General features: G+C 36.2%; 1 protein-coding gene across 3 annotated transcripts in view; it reads left to right on the top strand.

Annotated features, from left to right (window-relative positions):
* Positions 1-21,774, top strand: part of LOC111503888 (ATP-binding cassette subfamily C member 4) — an 82,706-nt gene extending 60,932 nt beyond the window's left edge. For all 3 annotated transcript variants that reach the window (XM_074174837.1, XM_074174839.1, XM_074174838.1), the window contains exons 6-11: positions 1,801-2,385; positions 7,424-8,068; positions 11,793-12,183; positions 15,619-15,769; positions 17,614-17,844; positions 20,820-21,774. In XM_074174837.1, the coding sequence (XP_074030938.1) occupies positions 1,801-2,385; positions 7,424-8,068; positions 11,793-12,183; positions 15,619-15,769; positions 17,614-17,844; positions 20,820-21,733 (2,917 nt within the window). In that variant the 3' untranslated portion in view covers positions 21,734-21,774. The remainder of the gene's footprint in view (positions 1-1,800; positions 2,386-7,423; positions 8,069-11,792; positions 12,184-15,618; positions 15,770-17,613; positions 17,845-20,819) is intronic.
* The last annotated feature ends 977 nt before the right edge of the window (positions 21,775-22,751 follow it).

Below are 22,751 nucleotides of genomic sequence, written 5' to 3'. Positions count from 1 at the left end.
GAGATTAGATCAAAGAATATGTATCGAATGTTTTACAAACAGTGGAATTATGTGCTCAAAAACACTCAAAATATTGACAGTGGCATATACGGATTGTACTTTGAGTCAGAAGTGCCGTCATCGTACTTAAAAAGTGCGCCAATGAACTGCCACCAGTATTTTGCAGACTTTTCAACCTGTCTTACAAGAAAAGGAGTTTCCCTCTTGTTGGGAGATTGATCGCGTTCAGCCTATTCCAAAAAAGGCAAGGAAAAATCTTCCAAATATTAATAGACCAGTCGTTTCGCTATCAGTCATATGAGAAATCATGCAGGAAGTCGTAAACCACCTCGATCCTTGAATATTTAGAAGGCTCTAACATCTTGAGCGATCATCAATATGGCTTTCAGAGATAAAGATCAACAGGCGACTTTCTATCGTATGTTACCCATATTTGGAATCGTATTCAAGAAACTTGGTGAGTCAAGCGCTATTGCACTTGATATTTCTAAGGCCTTCGACCGTGTGTGGCATGAGGATTTGCTGGCCAAACTTCGATGCTATGGATGCACATCTTCACCAGCAGGAGGAAGTTGTATATTTCAATGAGGATCTAGAGGTGTTTTCAAATCGAGGTAAAAGTATGCAGGTCCAATTCAATGCCATGAAAACCCCCCCTGGGCTCAAGTATTCATGAAGGACAAGCCTGAGAATGGAAAAGCCTTTCACACTGATGATACCTATGTCTGCCGAAACAGCGCTGCCTGGTGTTGGATCGAAAATGGTCTTTGGTATTTATTCAGTTACCTTGCAGGAAAGGCAGATAACAAATCTCGTTCGGCAATTGATTTCGAAACTTGGTTTGCGACTAAACGCCTTTTAGAACCTCATCTATCTTTGACATTCAAAGATTGAGTCTTCTATTGATCCCATAGATGGCGTGTATATAAGAAAAGATGTCATCGTCAGGCTTGTTCAAAGGCAATTGATTAGATCATCATTGGTTCAACCTCAACAGAGTAACACATATTTTCCTATGTTAAAGATATATTGAATGAGAAATGTTCCTCAATTTGGGTTATTACAGCAAATGCAAGTTTGAACAAAATGAAGTTGAGTTTAATTCATGAGTTTTTAAAATTTACTTCGAAAAGTATTCAAAATGATGTTTCAAATGTTGGGTTTTAATTTTTAAAGGGATTTGTTTCTAATTCACATATTGGCAACAGCGCCTATATCAAGTTGAAATAATTTATACGTACCTAGATATTCTACTTTAAAAAAGGAAAATTATCTTTATAAATCAACAAATAAGGCAAAATATAAATTATAGTTCAATACCACCTCCGCAAGCCACATAAACAATAGTTGTTTTGTTATTCATTCATATAGAGAAAAATAGGTTAGGTACACAAAATGTCATATGTCACAGAATGTCTCGGAACTCGGAACATAAGTTAACAGAACAGCATGCCTCTGAAATATGTCATCTTTGTTTGTCTCATACAGGTAACAGATTCATTGTCCTTTATTAGCTATAACCTATGTTGCCAAATGGTGAAATAGACACGAATCCCTTTAAATGTTGAATGCATTATTTCATTCCTCTTTTTTAAGTTTTTACATAATTTTTTAAAGAAAAAGGTTGAAATGATAAGTTTGAAATGCGTTATTTCAGAGCTCTTTTATGAAAACTACTTGATTTTCGTCAGGAGGAACATTCCCCATTCTCTCAATTCCTTATCTAGGTGAGAATCGAGGTTCTATAACTGTGTAAAGTTCTTTCGTGTGTTGTCTACTACTTCATTTTTTTATTTTCAGTATAGAAGTCAGTAAAATGATGTGGGTTTTCTATCTGAAAGTGGTAATCGTCATGGCTGGCATGCTGTTCTCCAGTATAGGACTCTACATTCTTATCATGTCCCTCAGTTGGTTTGGTTACGCACCAGAAACAGAGCTGATATTCTATATACTATCGATTTTCAAAGATCTGAACCACGTCCTAGGAATAATCATACCATGGGGTTTGGCTAAAGCAGCTGAAGTGTACGCTTCCATCATCAGAATCAATAAAGTCTTGCTGGCTGAGGAATTACACCAAAAGTACGGGTCCGATGAACCTACAGACAAACCACTCGTAGAAATGAAAGATGTAACGGTACATATCAAAGATGTAAAGATCCTCAGGAACGTTTCCTTCGGAACAAGAACCGGGCTGACGATAGTTACTGGGGCAGTTGGTTCAGGGAAGAGTTCTCTGCTGAAAACGATTCTTCAAGACTATCCGTTGAGCACTGGAAGTTTATACACTCATGGTCGGATCTCTTATGCTTCTCAAGATCCATGGTTGTTTCCTTCGTCCATCAAACAGAATATTCTATTCGGAGAAAAGTTCAACGAGAAAAGGTAAGACGAAGAAAATTATAATGTGTCTAGTACACAGTGCGTTATTATAGAACAGTGCCGTTAATTTTTGGAAACACAAAAATAGAAGTAGGATGAAACCTATTGGAAAAAAAAGAGAATATAGGAAGAATATGAGAAAAATTATTTACGGGAGATCAAAGATCGAGAAATGGAGGGGGTGAGTTTTGAAGGGTGAAAAACAGTGTATCGCGATTTCCGATGAAACAACAAGTCCTTTGCAAAAGAGTTAAAAAGCAAAGTTGTAGGTAATAAAAAGATCTACAACTTTTGTCTTAAACTTTTTTCACATGACCTCAAAATTTATGCGGAAATAAAAATGTTCGAAGCACACTGTAATTGTTTGAATTTAAAATATTGATGTTTTCCTTCTATTTTGATTCAATATCGAAAAAACGCCCTTGTTTTCAATCGAAAATTCTCACGTCAAAATGTGTTTCCCGAAATTCGTCAGTTTTGGTGTAAAGTTCTTATAGTGTCCCTATTTAGTGGAATAATAACTCAAATTTGTTTCGTAGAAGGGTAAATAGTTTAATATTCCAATGAACGAGTTTGCTTTTCATTTTCAGTGCACTGCTTTTTCTGTGTGAAATATGTATAGCATTTCTGTAATAATACATATGTGAAATCCTTATCCATGAGAGATGGAAAAAACCTAATAATATACAGGGTGTAACTGAAAAAGTGTAAAACATTTAAGGAGGTGAAAAAAAGATAGGATCTTTCATATAAAGAAACTTCATTGGAGCATCCCTTGTTAAGATACAGCCCCTTAAAGGAGGTACATAATTTTTCACAAGCACTGAAAAAGTTACAATATTGAAATTAACCTGACGTTTTGTACTACCAAAAAAAACTTAGCCAGTAATTTATTTGGTTTACCAATGGTGGTAAGGGGTGGAAAAGGCAACCCCAAAAATGTATTTCCTATGTAACTGTAACTTTCTGTTTTATTATTTGTTTACCATTTTAAAATTTATTTTCGATAGCCTGTTTCATTCTTAACAAAACATGTCTCTTGGGTTTTTTTCCCAAAATGAACCAGTTCGCAGCAAAACATTATTTTACGAACAACTACAGAGATTCATCGTCATAAATGCGAAGATACGAAACTAATATATCTAGTAGGTCGCTATTAGCGATAGTGACAATTAAATTGGTATGACGCTGTCAGTTTGTGAATTTTTGAAATTGAATTGATACCGCCTGATTGGAGAGGCGAACATCATATGCAACCTTGATAGCCTGGAACATCGAAGAAAGGTTAGAGATTTGTCTCTCTTCTATAGATACTTTCACGGGAGGTGTTCAAGTGATTTGTCACATTTGATTTCACCAAGACTCAAACCAATAGACCTCAAACTTCACTGTTCAAGAACTCTTTCATCTGGAAAACTGCATTTATATAAAATAAACCTTCTCAGAACGTTTTCCCGAATGGATTTAATCTCCAGTGATTCAAATCCAATGTGAATCGCTACTTTTGCACAGGCACCGATCAGAAAGAGCCTCAAGGATTTTCCTGTAGTGCTTGTGTTTTGTCCTTAAAAAAATAATACACTTGTGACAGCATTTTTTTCAATACATTTCTGACATCCATGTTTTTATATGTACTTGAGCTCTCTCCGCGATTCGGTCTTTATCTCCTCAATTTTCGCAAAGCCGTCCTTTCATGGGAGCAGGAAAGAGTCACAGGGCCCAAATCTGGTGAATACGGTGGTTGAGTTATGATTACGGTATTGTTTTCGGCGAAAAAACTACGAAAAAGCAATGAAAAGTGAGCAAATGCATTCGAAAGCTATGAATTGTTTTTCCACAATACCAGACGTTTTCTTCGTATTTCTTCTCGCAAGCAACGCATAACTTCAACAGTATACTTGTTGACCGTACGACCATGTGGCGAGAACTCCTGATACACTACGCTACGGTAATTGAACTTGGCCAGCTTTTTGGTCTTGGCTCTCCTAGACTTTTCCATTGGGACTATTGAACTTTGGTTTGGATATCATAACCATAATTTCCCAAAATTTTCGAACAAATTGCATGACATGAGCCAACCAATATGCTGACATCCTGAGCAACTTCTCTGATAGTGATTCAATGCTCTTCCATTACACTTTTCCTCACTTTCTCAATATTTTGTTATGGAATTGGACGCGGTGGTAGTACGCCCGACTCACGATCGGAAGGCTGTGGATTCGATTCCCGCCCCGACCAGATATTTTTCTCGAGAGAATTTATCTATAGTCCGTTCATAATTTGTCGATAGCACAAAATGAGGGCCCAAGTCATAAAACAGTCGTAAAACTCGTAAAATCATAGGCGGAGGTTTTTGAGGTGTTTATTCATTGAATATAAAGCTTCAGTTTATATTCGAAACTTGCCTTGAAAGGGTGAAGTTGTTACGAACGAAAATAATTTTTGGTTTAGTAAATTTTTTAATCGCATTTAATTTACGGCTCGTTGGTGTTTCGGCGTCTACGGCAGTAATTAACGTCTCTAATATTTATTTTGCGAATTTTGTGCAGTGCGTGAGTAACTTTTTTTCATATTCCTACAAACATATACGTACCTTTCGTTCCTGCTTGTTTTGTTTGATTGCTTGCGATGGCTTCGTCATCATCATCAACATCATCAAGTTTTACACCGGTACTGTTGCGTACAGTCAGTAAGTCTGTCTATTCACCAAGAGAGAACGTTCACGATGCTCTGGTTTCTCAGAATCCCACAAACACTGTTCAGAACATAATCAAGAGTTGTGCCAACATGACGGGCGTAGGGGAGGTATAGCTAACCCAAATACAAACGAATACTTAAAGAGGGGGAGTAAACCTATTGAAATTGATGAATTTGCCAAAAATGGTATTCGAAGGAAAATTCACGAATTTTTTTACAAAAAAGAAATACCCAACTTAAACAAAATTTTACAAGAAGTTAGAGACGACACGGATTTGCCTCATGTCGGGCGAACCAAATTGTGGCAAGTTTTAAAAGAATTAAATTTCCGGTGGGAGAAATCAGACCGAAAATCACTTTTGATTGACCGGGAAGAGATAATATGTTGGAGAAGAAAGTATCTAAGATCTATACGAAAATTTCGGGCTGAAGGAAGGCCAATTTACTATCAGGACGAAACGTGGGTAAACGCAGGTCATACTCTCACAAAAATTTGGACAGATAAAAATATATCAAGCTCCAGGCAAGCCTTTATGGAAGGTTGGTCTACTGGTATTTCCTCACCCTCTGGTAAAGGCAGTAGATTAATAGTTTCTCACATTGGCAGTGAAAAAGGATTTGCTAAGCATGGTTTGTTGGAATCTGAATCCAAAAGCACAAAAGACTATCACGAGGAGATGACAGCTGATGTTTTCGAAGAGTATTTTGAGCAGATGATTGAACATATACCACCAAACTCAATTATAGTATTAGATAATGCACCTTATCATTCACGACTAGTTGAAAGACTTCCAACGACTGCGTGGAAGAAACAGGATATCATTGACTGGCTGCGGAATAAGTCCCTGCCTTACGAAGATGGAATGGTTGAAGCAGAACTTTTAAAAATTGCCCGGCAACACAAATCTAAGTTCAAGAAATACGTAGTTGACAAAATGGCGGAAAGACGAAACATCACAGTCCTTAGACTTCCACCCTACCACTTCGAATTGAATCCAATTGAACTCATTTGGGCACAAATGAAAAGCTATGTGGCTAGAAAAAATACGTCATATAAAATACAAGCTGTACGTGAATTGTTATATGAGTCTTTACAACATATTACAGAACAAAATTGGCGAGATGCAGTAAGACATGCAATAGAAGAAGAACAAAAAATGTGGGATCTTGACAATATAATTGATGCGACTGTAGAGACACAACCGCTAATTATTAACCTGCAAGACGACTCGGATTCCGAAGATGATCCTGTTTATTTTGAATTTGAATAGTTTTGTAAGTAATCGTAGTTTATATCATTTAAAAATAGGTATTAATTAAATAAATGTATCTTTTACAAATTGCAAGTAACTTATTATTTTTGAATAAAATAAAGAAATTTTTTTAAAATAAAAATACAGTTTACAGTACCTACAGTTTAAGAATATTAATATATTTATTTATTTAAAGTAACTAATGTTTTAATCATATACTCTACGACACTGGTCACTCATTTCCACTCAAAATACCTACATAATCGGATTACAAGTTTTATAGCTGTATTGTATTTCTTCAGATACAAGGTGGGTTAGTCGAAAACATCTTAAACTGCCAGTTTTAGTTTGGTTTTTGTTATTATATCATATTAGCTGTCCTCTCTGTATTTCAGTTCTCTAATGAGGGTCAAACTTGCAGTGAGCTATCAACAAATTATGAACGGACTATAGTTGAAGCTGGGATGATTCTGCAATCGTGTTAGAAATCACACGTTTAAATGTAAGACCTCGTTAGTCCTTAGCTCGCACAAGTTTCTCAACTTCTGAGAGTTATCATTCGTATGGGGCGACAGCTGATTAACGGAGAAACAGACAGAACATATTTTAAACAGATTTTTATCGGTTGTTGATGTGCGTTCAGGACAAGCATCGTCATTCACATCTTCTCGACCTTCTGTGAGAATCTTGTACCATTTTTCTGACTCAGAGTACAATCACCGTATGCCACTGTCATCATTTCAAGTGTTTCTGTGCACTTGATTTAATTTTTACCCAAAATTCAATGCAAATTCTTTGATATATTTTGTTCGATAGCAGAAAATCGCCGAATACGCAAAACACCTCTAACTTTTATGCCTCTCACCAACAAATTAAACAGGCTAATTAGCTGAAATTGTGAACATACGTTCGATACGAGTGTACCAACATGATAAATAAAAAGAAATGCTAGTCGAATGTACGTAGGCCGCGAAGTTTGAACATTCACATTATTTTTTCGAAGGTCCACATGTAAACCCTTCATCTTGTTCGAAATTTCATAAATGTCTCAGAAGATTTATACAAAATTTAACGCTAACAATTTGTTCAAGGTACGCAGAGGTCGTTCGAGTGTGCGCCCTGGAGTATGACTTCAGCTTTTTCGAGAAACGGGACGAAACCATCGTTACAGATCGAGGTCTCAACTTGAGCAAAGGCCAGCAAGCCAGAGTGAATTTAGCGAGAGCGGTGTACAAAGAGAGCGAAATTTACCTCCTTGACGATTCCTTAACTGCTCTAGACGCTCACGTCCAGGACCACATTTTCAGAGAATGCATCCAAACATTTTTGAAAGACAAAATTTGTATACTGGTTACACAAACTGCCAGTCAAATAGAAAAAGTTGACAACGTAGTAATGATGGAAGACGGGCATATCAAATACCACGGCAGACCCAACGAAGCGGTTATAGATAAACTGAAGGAGATTATTCCAGAAGACGACGACTTGGAGAAAAAAGAAAAGTGTGTTGCGGTTGAAGAAACTGCTTTGATTACTTCCAAGCCACCTCTGGAAACCGAACAACTAACTAAAAAGAAAGTTTATAGTGAAATCCAAAAGAAAGGGCAAGTGGATTGGTCTATTTATATGAAATATGTTGTTTTTGGAGGAGGATATTTTTTGATGATCGTCAATATTTTATTGTTCGTCACAGCTCAAGTTTTACAGAGCTACTCTGAGAAGTTACTAACTAAATGGTAAGTAAAAAATTATTACAGTGTGTAGATTAAACTTGAGCAGTTTTTCGTAAAGCTTGGTATGTTGACATACCGCCGAGGGATCATTTTTTTCTTGGATGAGTGAGTTATCATTTTTATGTAAATCTTAAACAAGAATTTTGACCTCTGTTGGATTCATGCTTCTAATTTCTTGAATTATATTAATAATCTCCTCAACTACACTTTCAAAAAAGATATATACTATACTAAAAATGTATTTGAAGATCAGCACAAAAATTGGTCTCTCGGGATTCTATGAGATTTCTTCGGCTTCTTCAACCTTCTTGGGGTTCCCTCCGTGGAGGTGCACAAGTGAGGCAACCTGCAGGGGCAGCCGGTTCCTTGTCTTTATTCAAAGCGGAGCTCTTGGCACCCGCCGCAGAAAGTGCCCTTGCTGTTGGAGGTGGAGTGGGGGAGGAGGAGGGTGCACTTATAGTTGCTGTCACTCCTGCCACCTTTGCTCTCTTTCTTCTTTTGGCTTTGGCGCCGCAAATGCGCTTACATCACGAGGTGATCTACTATGCCCAGCATCATTTCAAGCGGTAGATTGGGTTGGACATTTCTGTTCATCCCCAGCCACCGCCTTAGATTGAGGTTAGCACTTCTGTTCAGCCTCGGGATTGGTTTTTGTTTTTATTGTTTCTGTTTTTGTGTTTGTTTCATTCACGTGTGTTTCCACGAATAGCATGGGAAGAGTTGGGCACCTCTGGCAGAGCCCCGCATTACCAGAGGTGGGCTGATTACAATGAGGTTTCGCCTCCCACATAGCAATATATTCCAGGAATATTTCATGAATATACATTTAAGGATATTGTATTATGCTATGAATATGCCATGTCATATATTCCCTGAAAGTGCTCCTAGCGAACCTTTGATATATTCTAAGAATATTCTTGGAATATCTTGAAATATTCTTAGAATATGTAAGGTATATTCTATTGAGAATATTCCAGGAATAGAACTCGAGGAATATTCAAAACATATGTTTTGAATATTCCTCAAGTTCTATATACCGGATATTCATAGTTTATTGTAGGAATATAAAATAGGAAATAATTTATATATATATATATATATATATATATATATATATATATATATATATATATATATGATGAGTTGTTTTTCCAGGTGTTCATCCGTTGTGTACTATTCGATAGTCGACGTTTCGCCATCATCTCAGATGGCATTATCAAGACGAGTTACTGCTTCGCTTCGAGAGGTGTAACTGATGTTAGGTTCTTCTTGTGGTGTTTTTATATGGTTTCGCTTGCGTAAGTTGTACGGATTTGTTACCTGTTTTTCCACAGATAGCACAGGTGCAAAACCCAAGAATTCGACAAATCAGGGAAGCTATCGAAATCGAAAAGCAAGGCCTCATCAACAAAAGGGATGACTCACTAAACATCCCAAGGATTTGGAAAACAATAATTAAAAACAACCCCCAAAGACAACCACAAATTGATAATGAACCATCGCAGGTAGGAGAACCGCCAGAAACCATTAACAACCCTCAGGTAGAAAAACAGGTAGGAGAACTGCCAAAAGTCATCAACCCTCAGGTGGAAAAACAGGTAACAAATCCATACAACTTACGCAAGCGAAACCATATAAAAACACCACAAGAAGAACTGTAACATCAGTTACACCTCTCGAAGCGAAGCAGTAACTCGTCTTGATAATGCCATCTGAGATGATGGCGAAACGTCGACTATCGAATAGTACACAACGGATGAACACCCGGAAAAACAACACATCATATTCTACCATCCGTGAAAACCTACATATATATATATATATATATATATATATATATATATATATATATATATATATATATATATATATATATATATATATATATATATATATATATGAAATCTGAAGTTTTCACGGATAGGAATATGCTGAACTGGTTTTTCCGGGTATTTGATCCGTGTATGTGATATTATCTCTAATTTCACCGACGTTTCGACAAAATCTCATTTGTCATTATCAAGGTGTGCTGTTACGTGTTCAGAAGTTTGTTGACCTTGCTCAACTCACTTCTTACTATACTATACTGGTAAAATGGTATTCGTTACGTGTTCAGAGATAGGGTAGTCCATAAACTCTCTACTACCTACTACTTACATGTTGTTGAGTTTTACCTGAGTTCTTCTTCTTCTTAGTCGACCTCATCTCCCCGTTAAGGTATCGAATATGAAATCTGAAGTTTTCACGGATGAGAATATGCTGAACTGGTTTTTCCGGGTATTTGATCCGTGTATGTGATATTATCTCTAATTTCACCGACGTTTCGACAAAATCTCATTTGTCATTATCAAGGTGTGCTGTTACGTGTTCAGAAGTTTGTTGACCTTGCTCAACTCACTTCTTACTATACTGGTAAAATGGTATTCGTTACGTGTTCAGAGATAGGGTAGTCCATAAACTCTCTACTACCTACTACTTACATGTTGTTGAGTTTTACCTGAGTTCTTCTTCTTCTTAGTCGACCTCATCTCCCCGTTAAGGTATCGAATATGAAATCTGAAGTTTTCACGGATGGGAATATGCTGAACTGGTTTTTCCGGGTATTTGATCCGTGTATGTGATATTATCTCTAATTTCACCGACGTTTCGACAAAATCTCATTTGTCATTGTCAAGGTGTGCTGTTTGCTCCGATATTCCATTTCCCCATTTCTCTGTCGCTTTGTAATTGAATAATTTCAAAACCAAATAGACAAATACGATGAGAATAAACCGATTTATTAATACAAATGAACCAATTGCCTATTCAATTTTTTTTATCATTTCCAACAGTTGGAGTTGGAGCAATTCATCAGAATCTTTGCGTTGAGTTCAAAAAGTGGTTACCACTATCAGGGTTGTATACATTAGGTTATGCATTCGATTAAAATCTTCATATATTTTTGATTTAAATAGTATTGAATTATTTGAATACGTTATCATAAGATAATTCAAAATTCCAGTGATACATCGTATAGAATATTCCAAAATATACCGTGGGGATATATTCTAAGAATATACCATATTGTATATTCGATCGACAATATTCTTGGAATATTCACGGAAGAATAATCCATTTATAGACATTATATGCACATTCTTTGGGGAATAATCCTGCCATATTCATTCAAGCATATTCTAGGAATATTGTAAAGGCATGTATATATTCCAAGAATATTCTATGAATATTTGGAATATATACGTTCGTTTTATGACATAGAGGTTATATTCCATGAATATCTGGTGCTGTGTGGGCCAGTTCCCCAAGGGGATCGTTCATAACCGCATATCCCCCTGTGGCCATTCAGCTGTCACGATTCCTTACGCCTTTGCTTGGGTAGGCTGGTCCACGGTGTCATGTTCTGCAAAGTTTTTTGGGGGTTTTAGTTCCCCTCACCCTACTTATTTCTGCCAATGACCAGGAGTCCTCCGGCGACCCATCCGTAAGGCCACATTGGTTTCCCGGACAGGGCCTCCAGTCCCCTGGCCGTTCCCCTATCCACCACCTGGGGACGCGCTCGATAGGTAGCCAAACCCACGGGGACAGAAACACATGTTGGGTTTGTTGAAAAAAACCGTTATTGGTATAATTTTACTGCACCAAAGGTTCCAGACAGTGTATCACAAGTACAATTCTTAAGTTTGAAATAGTTTTCATTGTTGATATTTGAAATGTTATTGACTTTTAGGGTAGACCAACAGCAGAGGGTTCTGGACATACAAAAAAATTTCACGCTGATAGAGGGGAAGAGGAAAAATTTGGGTTTGGATGTATTATCGATCGAATCGGTGAGCGGTGGTACTTACCAGGAAGCCTTGGCCAATGAACAATTCACTTTCAAAATATGGACGTCCATTATATTTATATCAATAGTATTGGGTCTGATAAAAACCTATGCAATATTCAGTTTCTTTAAAACGGCAAGCATAAATATTCATAGGGCGATGATTAAAAATATCATGGAAGCCGTTATGGCATTCTTCGACACCCACATGATTGGAAATATCCTCAACAGATTTTCACAGGATCTCACAAATGTGGACGAATACCTAGTATTCATGTTCATGGAGACATTGAGGGTGAGTAGGCATTATTTTCCATTAACATCATGAAAAGTCAACTGTAAGGTTGTTTGAAACGTATTCTACTATTTTCATTTCAATTTTCAATTTTATTTGTTCTTGCAGGGATTTCTAATAATATACCATGAAACATAATCAACCACCTTCAAACAAAAAATTAAAAGTCTTATTTATATCAAATATTCGAATTCGAACAGAAAAATTCTAATTCTTATTTATAATAATACCTATATGAGGGATCAGAATTACAAACATCATTATATATTCTATATTGAGAGACTCATGACTCTCTCGTAAGCGGCAATGGTATTAATTACGGGTCTGACCCCTCTGGACCTTAAGGAGGAAGCGTTAATGGCCATGTTACGATTGCGTACGGCTGATGTAAACTTTGAAGTAGGAATGGGTCCATTGAGGCTGAACCTATGTTGAGAAGCGCTTACTGCGCAACCTCTGCTGCAGGCAACCAGTGATGCAACTGAACCCAGGTTTGTGTATAATAAACCCTACAAAATATGAATAAAACAGAACACAGAGTCAAATGCTACAAATGCAACACTAATATATGCATACGGCTCGAAAACCAAAGAAGGCTCAGGATGTGGAGTGTACTCCAGATCATTAAGCCTAATGATTAAGTGGGGAATGGGAAAAAATACCAGCGTGGTCCAAACAGAATTGGCTGGTATCTCAATCGCTAGAAAAGAAATAACCAGGAAAGGAATTTCTGGCAAAAACATAACAATCTGCACTGACAGCAGACAAGCTGAATTAGCCTTGAACAGACAACGTGTTACCTGAGGGCTAGTACTAGAGTGCCACCAAGATTTAGCCAAAGCCTCGTTAGATAATAAAATTATTATGAGGTCGGTTGAAGGGCACGACAGAAGTAAAGGTAATCGCATTGCCGACTCTTTAACCAAGGAAGCGGCTGGACTAATAATTTTAGGACCCAGTGGCAGTCGATGACTTCGACAATTGCGGAACTAGCTAAACGTCACACCGATGCTCAATCCCTAAAGAGATGGGTTGGAATCAAAGGATGCAGTCTTGCCATGATCACCCTGGGCGACCCTGGGAAGCTGGCGCCAAAGAAATATCAGGTGATGACCACGAAAAGTCTACGCTTAACAGTAGGATTTCTAACTGGCCACTGTCAACTAAGGAAACACCTCCATAACACACACCACTTGAAATAACAACAGGTGTACCGCAAGGAACAGTTCTAGACCCAATTCTTTTCCTTGTTTGTATCAACTCGATAGCAAAAATCAAAGATTTCCAAGGAAATCTTGTTTCATACGCTGATGATACGGCAATTTTGTTTACTGATAATTACTGGGATAATCTATTCAATAAAGCTGAAAAGGATCTTATAAAAATTTCACAATGGCTAAATTATAGCAAGTTGTCTCTGAATACGTCTGAAAGTAAATTTATAACATTTTCTACAAATGTCGACACTCAACCAAACAGAAATTGTATTATGCTTCATAAGAAAACATGCACTCAACCAAATTGCAACTGTTCATCTATTCAAAAAACCAGAGAAATAAAATATCTTGGCGAAATTGTCGATCAACACCTTAAATGGAACGCGCATACCAAATATGTAAACAATAAAGCTAGCAAATAATTCGAAAATTTTACATACTTAGGTACATTTTAGACAATCGTAATCTAAAACTTGTATATATCTTTAATTGAACCATTATTTAGATACTGTATAGTAATATGGGGAGGATCATATAATAATGCATTACAAAATTTGAAAACTACTCAGAACTGTATACTGAAAATAGGTTTCAGTAAAAACAAACGTTTCTCCACTAATAAGCTTTACCAAGACCTAGACATCTGACATTGACAAACTATATATGCACCAGTGCTTGCTATATATGCATAAAAATACAAATCCAACTATAAATCCCAATAAAACTATTCCAGCCCGATTTATTACGAAACTATCAATTGATATACCATTATTTAGAAGAAGTCAGTCCCAAAATAGCCTTTTTTTACATAGGTCCGAAACTATATAACAAACTACCACTTCAAATTAAAATAATATATAAACTCAGTTTCTTTAAACACCAAATAAAACAAATTATTAATGAAAATGGAATATACCTATAAATGAAAACAAAATGAAAAAAAAATGCATGAATGAAAGAAAAATAAAAAAATATATGAATAAATGAAAATAAAATAAAATGAACGAATAAATAAAGAAAAAATTAAAATATAAATGAATGAAGGGAAAAAAATGAAAAAGCGCTTTTCAAGTTTACTCATTTCTACTCAATTTTTTTATACTTACAATGTTTTGAAAAAAAAAACTATTTTCTATGCACAATCAGTTTGCACCTCTCCGAACATTAAAACATTGAAACAAAAAAAAATTTTTCCTCGTATAGAAATATGCACTACAAGCATTTATGCTTAGGTAATTTCTGTACAGGATTATATTATATTATATTATTATATTATCTGTTACAACAATATCAATTGTAAAAATGACAATTATGGAATGGATAAATAAAGTTTTGATTTGATTTGATTTGAAGATGAGATTGTCAGGCATGTCCTATGCGAGTGCCCGGAGTTATCGTCAATAAGAGAGTGTGTGTTCGGCGAGTCTTGGCCTACACCTGCCGATATAAAGGAGATGTCTCCCAGTGACCTTGGCACCTTCCTGGAAAGGATAGGGTGGACGATGACCTAGGAGGACAACTCCTCGGGAGGATGTACAATGGGTCACGTGTGGCCTGAGTACTGTGAGCTTACACTCACCCTCCTTACTCTACAGATACAGATGATACTTATATTAAAATTCGAGCAATCGCTAATATTGAAGGGATTCAATTCGTTCGAGATGCTTGGTATATTTAAATGCCTTTTGTTGTAGTCAAAACAAGAAGGTGAAGTTACCGTTTAACATTGATTGTTTTCATCTGATAATTGTCGAATGGTTTTGGCAGTTTCAATTCTGTTCGTGAGTGAAGTGTCTATATATCCTTCAGCGACATCGGTAGACTTCCATCCACCGTGTCTCTTCAAATTTGTGATATTTCCACCATAATCAGCAAATAACGTCGCTGAAGTTCGAGGAATGCTGTGGCCAGTGTAATTTTTAGTGGGGGTTTCTTTGCCCAACCCCAATAAAAGTTCTCTCGATATATGTTTTGGATTCAGGTATTTTTACGAACATCATGTCTTCCTTGTCATTTACTAAATTAATCGACATTTTTGTTAGTTCTTCCCGTCTACACGCATCGGCTAACCCAATTACTGTTACTACTCGGAAAGTACGTACTTTCGGTACTAGGCCGAAAAAATGCTACTCACACAAATAAAAAGCGTCCAAGAAGTTGGCACTTCTGGGACGGTTGCCAAAAAATTATATTTCTATTAATTGCAAATCTGTTTTAGGTATTGTTGATCATAACTGGCATAGTAACGCTCATTTCCATTGTCAACATTTACTTTCTTATATTCGCTTTTGCATGTTTGTTGATAATGGTTCTTCTGAGGATGCTCTACATACCAGCTGGCCGGAGCCTGAAAAGATTAGATGCGTCAAGTGAGTAGTTTCCTTCATTTTGAGGAGTTTATTTCCTAATTACACTCGTTTCACATTTTGAGAAAAGATTGGTCGCGAAAATGAGCCAATGCAAAGAATTTTTGGAGAGAAAAAATTAATAACAGCATAAAAATAGTAATGGAGGGAATCAAATAGTGTGCTCGTTACGGATTGTTATTATTATTATTATTATCAGACAAGATTGAAACAGAAAAATTAATCAACCTTGAAGTTATTGAAATTTCAGGAATGAAAAATGGATTTTTACAATCTTCACCGAAAGTAGACCTCTGTAAGTCGTAGACAAAAAAAAGATCTGCAGCATCAGTGGGAACTTTTTCTTCACACAAGATAAAATTTGCGAGTTGAAATTTTTAAGTAGTGATGTCCTAGAAACTTTTTCTGTTTATATTCCTATATTTCGATTCAAAATAATCATGGAATAATAGAAACGTAAAAGAGTTTTCACTAAAAATCAGGTGAAACAAATAATTCAAGAAGATGAAGAAAATGAAAATAAAGGAAACGGTTTTTCAAATTTTTCTCTGTAAATTCAAGGTTTTCAACAACTAAAATTCACCTCATTTCATCCCTCAACCTCGATTCATTATCCCTATAATTGTTCCACAGTATTTCCCTCTCGTTCAAAAATGTTCATGCTGTTATCAATATTTTTTCTTCTTCGAGTTTCTTTGTTCGAAATAATCTCTCATATTCATCAGCTTTGATATAAAAAGGGTTTGATTGACTTACTATTTGTAAAATTTTACATTCTAGTACATAACTTGAAAAAAAAGACGACATCAATTTGAATGAAAGAAAGAGTCTAAAAGAGTCTGAAAGACCATTTCTAATTTTGTTGAAGTAGCAAAATTGTTTTTCACTTCTTTTTTTTCTTATGTATTATTTATTCAGTTTTTGAATCATATCAGGAAAGTTTGTTGACTGATTACATAATATGTACGTGGAATGTTCAAAAAATGAGGTGACGAATTATGGGTATATGGTTATGACATCGAAACTAAAGTTCAGTCGTCCCAAAGGAGGAGCTCAGAAGAGCCAAGACCAAAAAAGCACGCCAAGATCAAATGTCAATATTTTACTCATTGTTTTCTTCGATTACCGTGGCGCAGTGCATTAGTAGTTCTTGCCACATTGTCGTACTGTCAACAAGAACTATTATCGTGAGGTTATGTGCCGCTTGCGAGGAACAATACAAAGAAAACGTGAGGAACTGTGGAACAACAATCCATGGCTTTTGCATGAATTGATGGCTGTATGAACCTGCTCACTCTTCATTGCTTGTTCATAATATTTTGGCCGAAAACAATAACGTAATCATGCCTCAACCACCGTATTCACCAGAGTTAGCCCCCTGTGACTTTTTCCTGTTTCCAAGATTGAAGAGACCCATGAAAGGATGGCGTTTTGCCACGATTGAGAAGATAAAAACTGAATCGCCTAGAGAGCTCAAGGACATATCAAAAAGTGCATTTCAGAACTATTTGGAGGATTGGAAAAAACGCTGACACAGGTGTATTATGTCCAAGAAGGGCTACTTTGAAGCGGACGAAGTCAAAATTGACGGGTAAATAAATATTTTTTGAGAAAAATGAAAGTTCACCTCATTTCCTGAACAGACATCGTATATAAACTTGTAATAACTTTGGTAACCTTGTAATAACAAGGTAACCCAACACTGTCCCCACTTATTTTTTCTATTCCAATCGATTCAATTTGCGATTAACACCATGTAACTTGCTCAGGTAGTAGTGATAGTTCCACCTAATCAGTTCCTCTTTGATTTCAAAAGGTGAATGTTTGTTCAATTCTGCTTTTTTTAGCTCGAAGTCCGATGGTTGGTCACTTAAATGCATCTCTCGAAGGTCTGACGACAATAAGGGCGTATAAAGCTCAAAGTATATTGATCGATGAGTACGATCGACATCAAGATCTATACACATCCGCTAACTATACGTCTGTAGTATCTTTGGAAGCCTTTGGATTTGGAATGGATCTTACATGTACAGTATTAGTCACCGTTGTTGTGGCTGTTTTTCTTTTCAGTGATTCAGGTATTGGTCTTTCACTATTTCATATTATATTTTCATTATTTTCAAGTTCCATTTTCATTTGAATAATATAATGAATCGGTATTCATGAAAAACCACAACATCATTATAGGAACCGAGTTATGGTTGAGTTGCAAAACAGCCATCCCTGTCACCTCGCCTTCTCTGAAATGTATTCAGTTTATTATTATTATTGAATGATAGGAGGATGGTTTGAAGTGCTGTGTCGAAAATAGAAGAATCATAACTGAATCAGTGTACATGACTCCATCTTTCTACAAAAAAGGTGAGATTTGTCGAAAGACAGGAAGAAAGCAATTAGGTTCAAAATAAACTTTCAACAAAGATGCTTACAACTCAATTTCAGATACAGACTGTAGAATTCCTATAAATGATATACGCTCGAGCTAATGCTCGTTCTCTCTCCTGGGTCGTATGACCCTTTCCAATTTTCCATCGCTGTATCCATTCAATTTGAAATCAAAGGTATTTTAGGTCTGTTCACAAGAACATCCAAGAAAACTAGAGTCCTTTGGGTTTCTCGTTCTATTGTAAATTGGACTTTTGGGTCGTGAGAGTTTATATTACGGCCAAAAACCCAGAAAATAGCTTTCACACAGTACGTATGAACTATTTGAACTTCACGAAACTTATGTCTAATGCATAAATGTTCCCGACCAAAACTCACATATCAGAAATTGAACATTCTTCTACAGTCTCGAGCAACAACCCGATTAAATATTTGAAGGGAGTTCAAATAGGTCAAACATTTGATTTAATCCCCATTGACCCAGATGCATTAAAAGAGGTTATTCCAGAAATTAGAAATAAAAGAACATCAGAACTGCCAGATTGTGTTTTGAACGTTCTTGTCTCATTGATAAATGATTCCTTTGTGAATGGCTCATTTCCTGATTTTTTAAAAACTTCTGTAGTGATTCCGCTTTTCAAAGGTGGTGCCAGGGATGATCCAATAAACTACAGGCCTATATCACTTGTTCCGACCTTATCCAAAATTATTGAAAACATCATAAAAAATCGTCTAATGTACGCTCTCTATAATGGTAACATATTGAGTCCACAGCAGTATGGGTTTCAAAACAACAAAAATACAAGTGATGCAATTTTTAACTTTCTGCATAAGATTTATAGTGATATGAATTCTGGTGCCTATTCAGCAGCTGTATTCTGTGACTTTTCTAAAGCATTTAACCTCGTTGATCACGGAATCTTACTGCGGAAGCTGAAACATTATGGTTTTGAGCATTAGATGATTTGAATCGTACTTATTGCATCGAAATCAAATTGTAAGACTCTCAACCGACTCAAATGTAGGAGAAATCAAAGCAGGTATCCCTCAAGGTTCCATCCTAGGACCCATCTTGTTTCTATTGTATATTAATGATATAACACAACTGGATCTAACTGCTAGCATCACATTATTTGCAGACGACACAACGTTGCTGTGGCAGGGAAAAGATCCTACAAAACTAGCTCAAGATGCCACTGTAGACATGGAAAAAATTAAGAGCTGGTGCGACTCAAATAAGCTTTCTTTATTAAACTTTGATAAAACCCATCTCCTCATCTTCAAATGTGAACTCTCACCTCTTAGTTGAATAACAACATTCTCGAGATGAAATTGTCCTCCAATTTCTTAGGACTTTACATTGATAATAAGCTTAAATTTGAGGATCATTTTATGAAGTTGAATAAAAAACTTGCATCTGACTGCTTTGTAGTAACGTCACTTTCGAAGGAACTGGGTAGAACCTTTGCAAGATCTGCGTACTTTGCCTTATAAGATATGGTATTGCCTTCTGGGAAGTATGCAGGAAAAGCATGCTGCAGACTGTTTTCGTTTTACAGAAGCGAGGTGTCCGGTATGTGTGCGGGGCAGAGTTCCAAGATCACTGCAAATCATTATTCATTGAACAACGAATTCTGACAATAATATCTATTCATTCTTGAAACAGTAAGTTTTATTCATAAGAATATATCTGCTCGTGATGATATAAACGAGCCACACTATAATACATGTCAAGCTAACTTGATCAGACTTCCCCTGCCCAACAACAATGGTGAAGGACTCATTGATACACAATGAAATAAAGATGAATATTTCAGGAAAAAATTAAGCGACATTCTGATTGATATATCATAGTTTAGATGAATTTTACAATGACAACTCTTTTTATGAATTTTAGTTGACTACTGTATGTCACTATAATATAGCATATTTTTTTAAGGAAATTTTTTGAATTTCACACCCTATTTTATATAAATGGGCTTTTAGGAATTACTTTCATACTACTTTGACATGGTTCATAATCGTTTGTCAACAAGAACTCTTTCTTAGGACAGTAAACGTATTTCTCTCTCTCTCTCTCTCTTCACTTTGATATGAGATTCGAATTTGATCCTGTCTGAAAAACGAAATTCATTTAGTATAACTTCAGAGACTAATGAATTTTTGATTAGTTCATAAATTCTTATCTCAAGATTCTCCTGAACTATTTTTCGTACTATTTACCTCATCTTCTCATTTTACCGTTTCCAAAATCACTGTATCGTTCATCCTTTGTGTTGGACTAAGGGCCGATTTTTCTGTACACTTTTGAGAAATATAACTAAGTGCTTGACTGCTGCTTCAGTCAAGCAACTTAGTGTGACTAATTTTGGCTTAGTTAGACTTTTAATAAACTGATCCTCACTCTACAACCTCCTCTTCCTTTACAATTTCCATTTAACATATGGGCTGAAAAATCCCGGGCCTACGAAACCTTCTCATTCGAATAACCTTCTCATTCGAACAGAATTTCTCACCGATGAGCAGTTTTTCGAGGTCTGCGAACAGTCAGTAGTCGCTGGGAGTTAAATCTGGCGAATATAGTGGATGTGGGAGCAATTAGCAATGTTAGGCCCGTTACTTTCCAGCCCATGTAGTATTTACTAAAAATTATCATTATTGTTTATAGGTTCCAGTGCCGGTAACGTTGGTTTAGCCCTGGGCCAAGTTTTTATGTTATCGGGAATAATCCAATGGGGAGTAAAATCATGGGCAGAACTGGAAAACTTGATGACGTCAGTGGAAAGGTTGCTAGAATATACAGAAATTATTTCTGAGCCACAGGATGGGTCGGAGGTTGAACACTGGCCTAGCAACGGAGCAATAACTTTCGAAAAAGTATCTCTCACTTACAATAACACCGAAACAGTGTTGACAAACTTAAATTTCAAAGTTGAACCGCGGCAAAAAATCGGCATAGTGGGCAGGACAGGAGCCGGCAAGTCATCCATAATATCGTCAATTTTCAGGACGTACAACGTTGATGGCAAAATACTAATCGATGATGTCAACATAAGCACCTTATCCTTGAAGTTTCTGAGAAAGAAATTGGCGATAATCCCACAGGATCCCATTTTGTTCACTGGAACCATCCGCACCAACCTGGATCCTTTCCAAGAATTCAAGGACGACCTGCTATGGAAAGCTCTCGAAGAGGTTAACCTCAAAAATCTTATAACGAACTTGGACTTGGAGGTAACGAATAGCGGCTCCAATTTCAGTTCGGGTCAAAAACAACTAGTCTGTGTTGCCAGAGCAATTCTGCGTGAGGCAAAAATAGTTATTTTAGATGAAGCAACTGCCAATATGGACAATGAGACAGATGCTCTCCTCCATGACACCATTAAAAAGAGTTTTGCTGGGTGTACGGTTCTCACTATTGCGCACAGATTACGTTCTATTTTGGAGTGCGATAAAGTTATGGTTCTGGACAGAGGCGAGATCAAAGAGTTTGATAGGCCACAAAAGTTGTTGGCTGATGGAGACGGAATATTCCACCAGATGGTCAAAGATGCAGGGCTACTTGATCAGACGAAATTATGATATTGTTAGTTGTTTAGAGTAAATAAATTTTATTTTAGTTATTGCTTGTATTCATTCCTCTCAGACCAGAATGGAAATCCTAGAACTGACATCGATGAAAAATATCCGAATTTGAAACACAGCATTCCAAAAGAGGACTAAAATTTTGAAAAGTGACTCAAAAAATGTCTATCTCAAGAGAATTTTCGGAAATTCGAATACAATGAAATGAATTGCATTCCAAGTTTCAGTGAGGACATTTCTAGAGAAGCTTAAAGCTTTACTGACTGTTCATCATGAACGATTCAAGACAAAATTTTCAGCTAACATTAATGATTCTGAACGAGAGAGATATTTGCCACCTTAGCTTTTCATTTTTTTTTAATTTGATGTAGTATATATCTAGAAAAAACGTTATGTGGAAAATTTACCAAGAAAAAATTTTTCAACTCTTTTCATAACAATTCATAACATTTGTTATGACGTTTACAATTTTCACTCGAAATTTGATACTTTTAATGAAAATGAACGTAAAGATATCATTTCTATGTACCAACATCTGCAGACGAATAGTTACGGCACTTATAGAAATCATTATCAGTACTGAAATAAATCATTTCAACCTTCCCGGTTACGACTTTTATTCCGATTCAGATATAACTAGAATTATCTTCAATAATAGTTAAAACTGGAATATCTGCTGTGAACTAGGTAAATACACAAAAAACTTCTCCCAAACACCAGAAATCGAATGTGCTGTGTATCCTTTGAATCGACTTTGAATAGCTCGCTTAGTTTGACCAATATCTTTTTGATATCTCCGACCATTTATTTTCAAATATGTGATGTGATTTTTAGAGTAACCTAACATTTATTGAAATGAGGAAGCAGTTTTGAAGGGTACTTTCACGTTCAAATGTTCAAAAATGCGATCTAAACCGTTAGTGTATGAACTTGACTTGACAACAATGAACTTGAAATCAGCGTCTCTTATAAAAGTAAAACATTCACGAAAATTATCTCTGAACTCATGTTTAAT

The sequence above is a fragment of the Leptinotarsa decemlineata genome, unplaced genomic scaffold (genome assembly GCF_025532065.1).
Source record: "Leptinotarsa decemlineata unplaced genomic scaffold, Ldec_3_MD MMD2_tig00000882_RagTag_RagTag, whole genome shotgun sequence".
NCBI lineage: Eukaryota > Metazoa > Arthropoda > Insecta > Coleoptera > Chrysomelidae > Leptinotarsa > Leptinotarsa decemlineata.
This window is presented reverse-complemented; position numbering and strand designations above follow the sequence as displayed.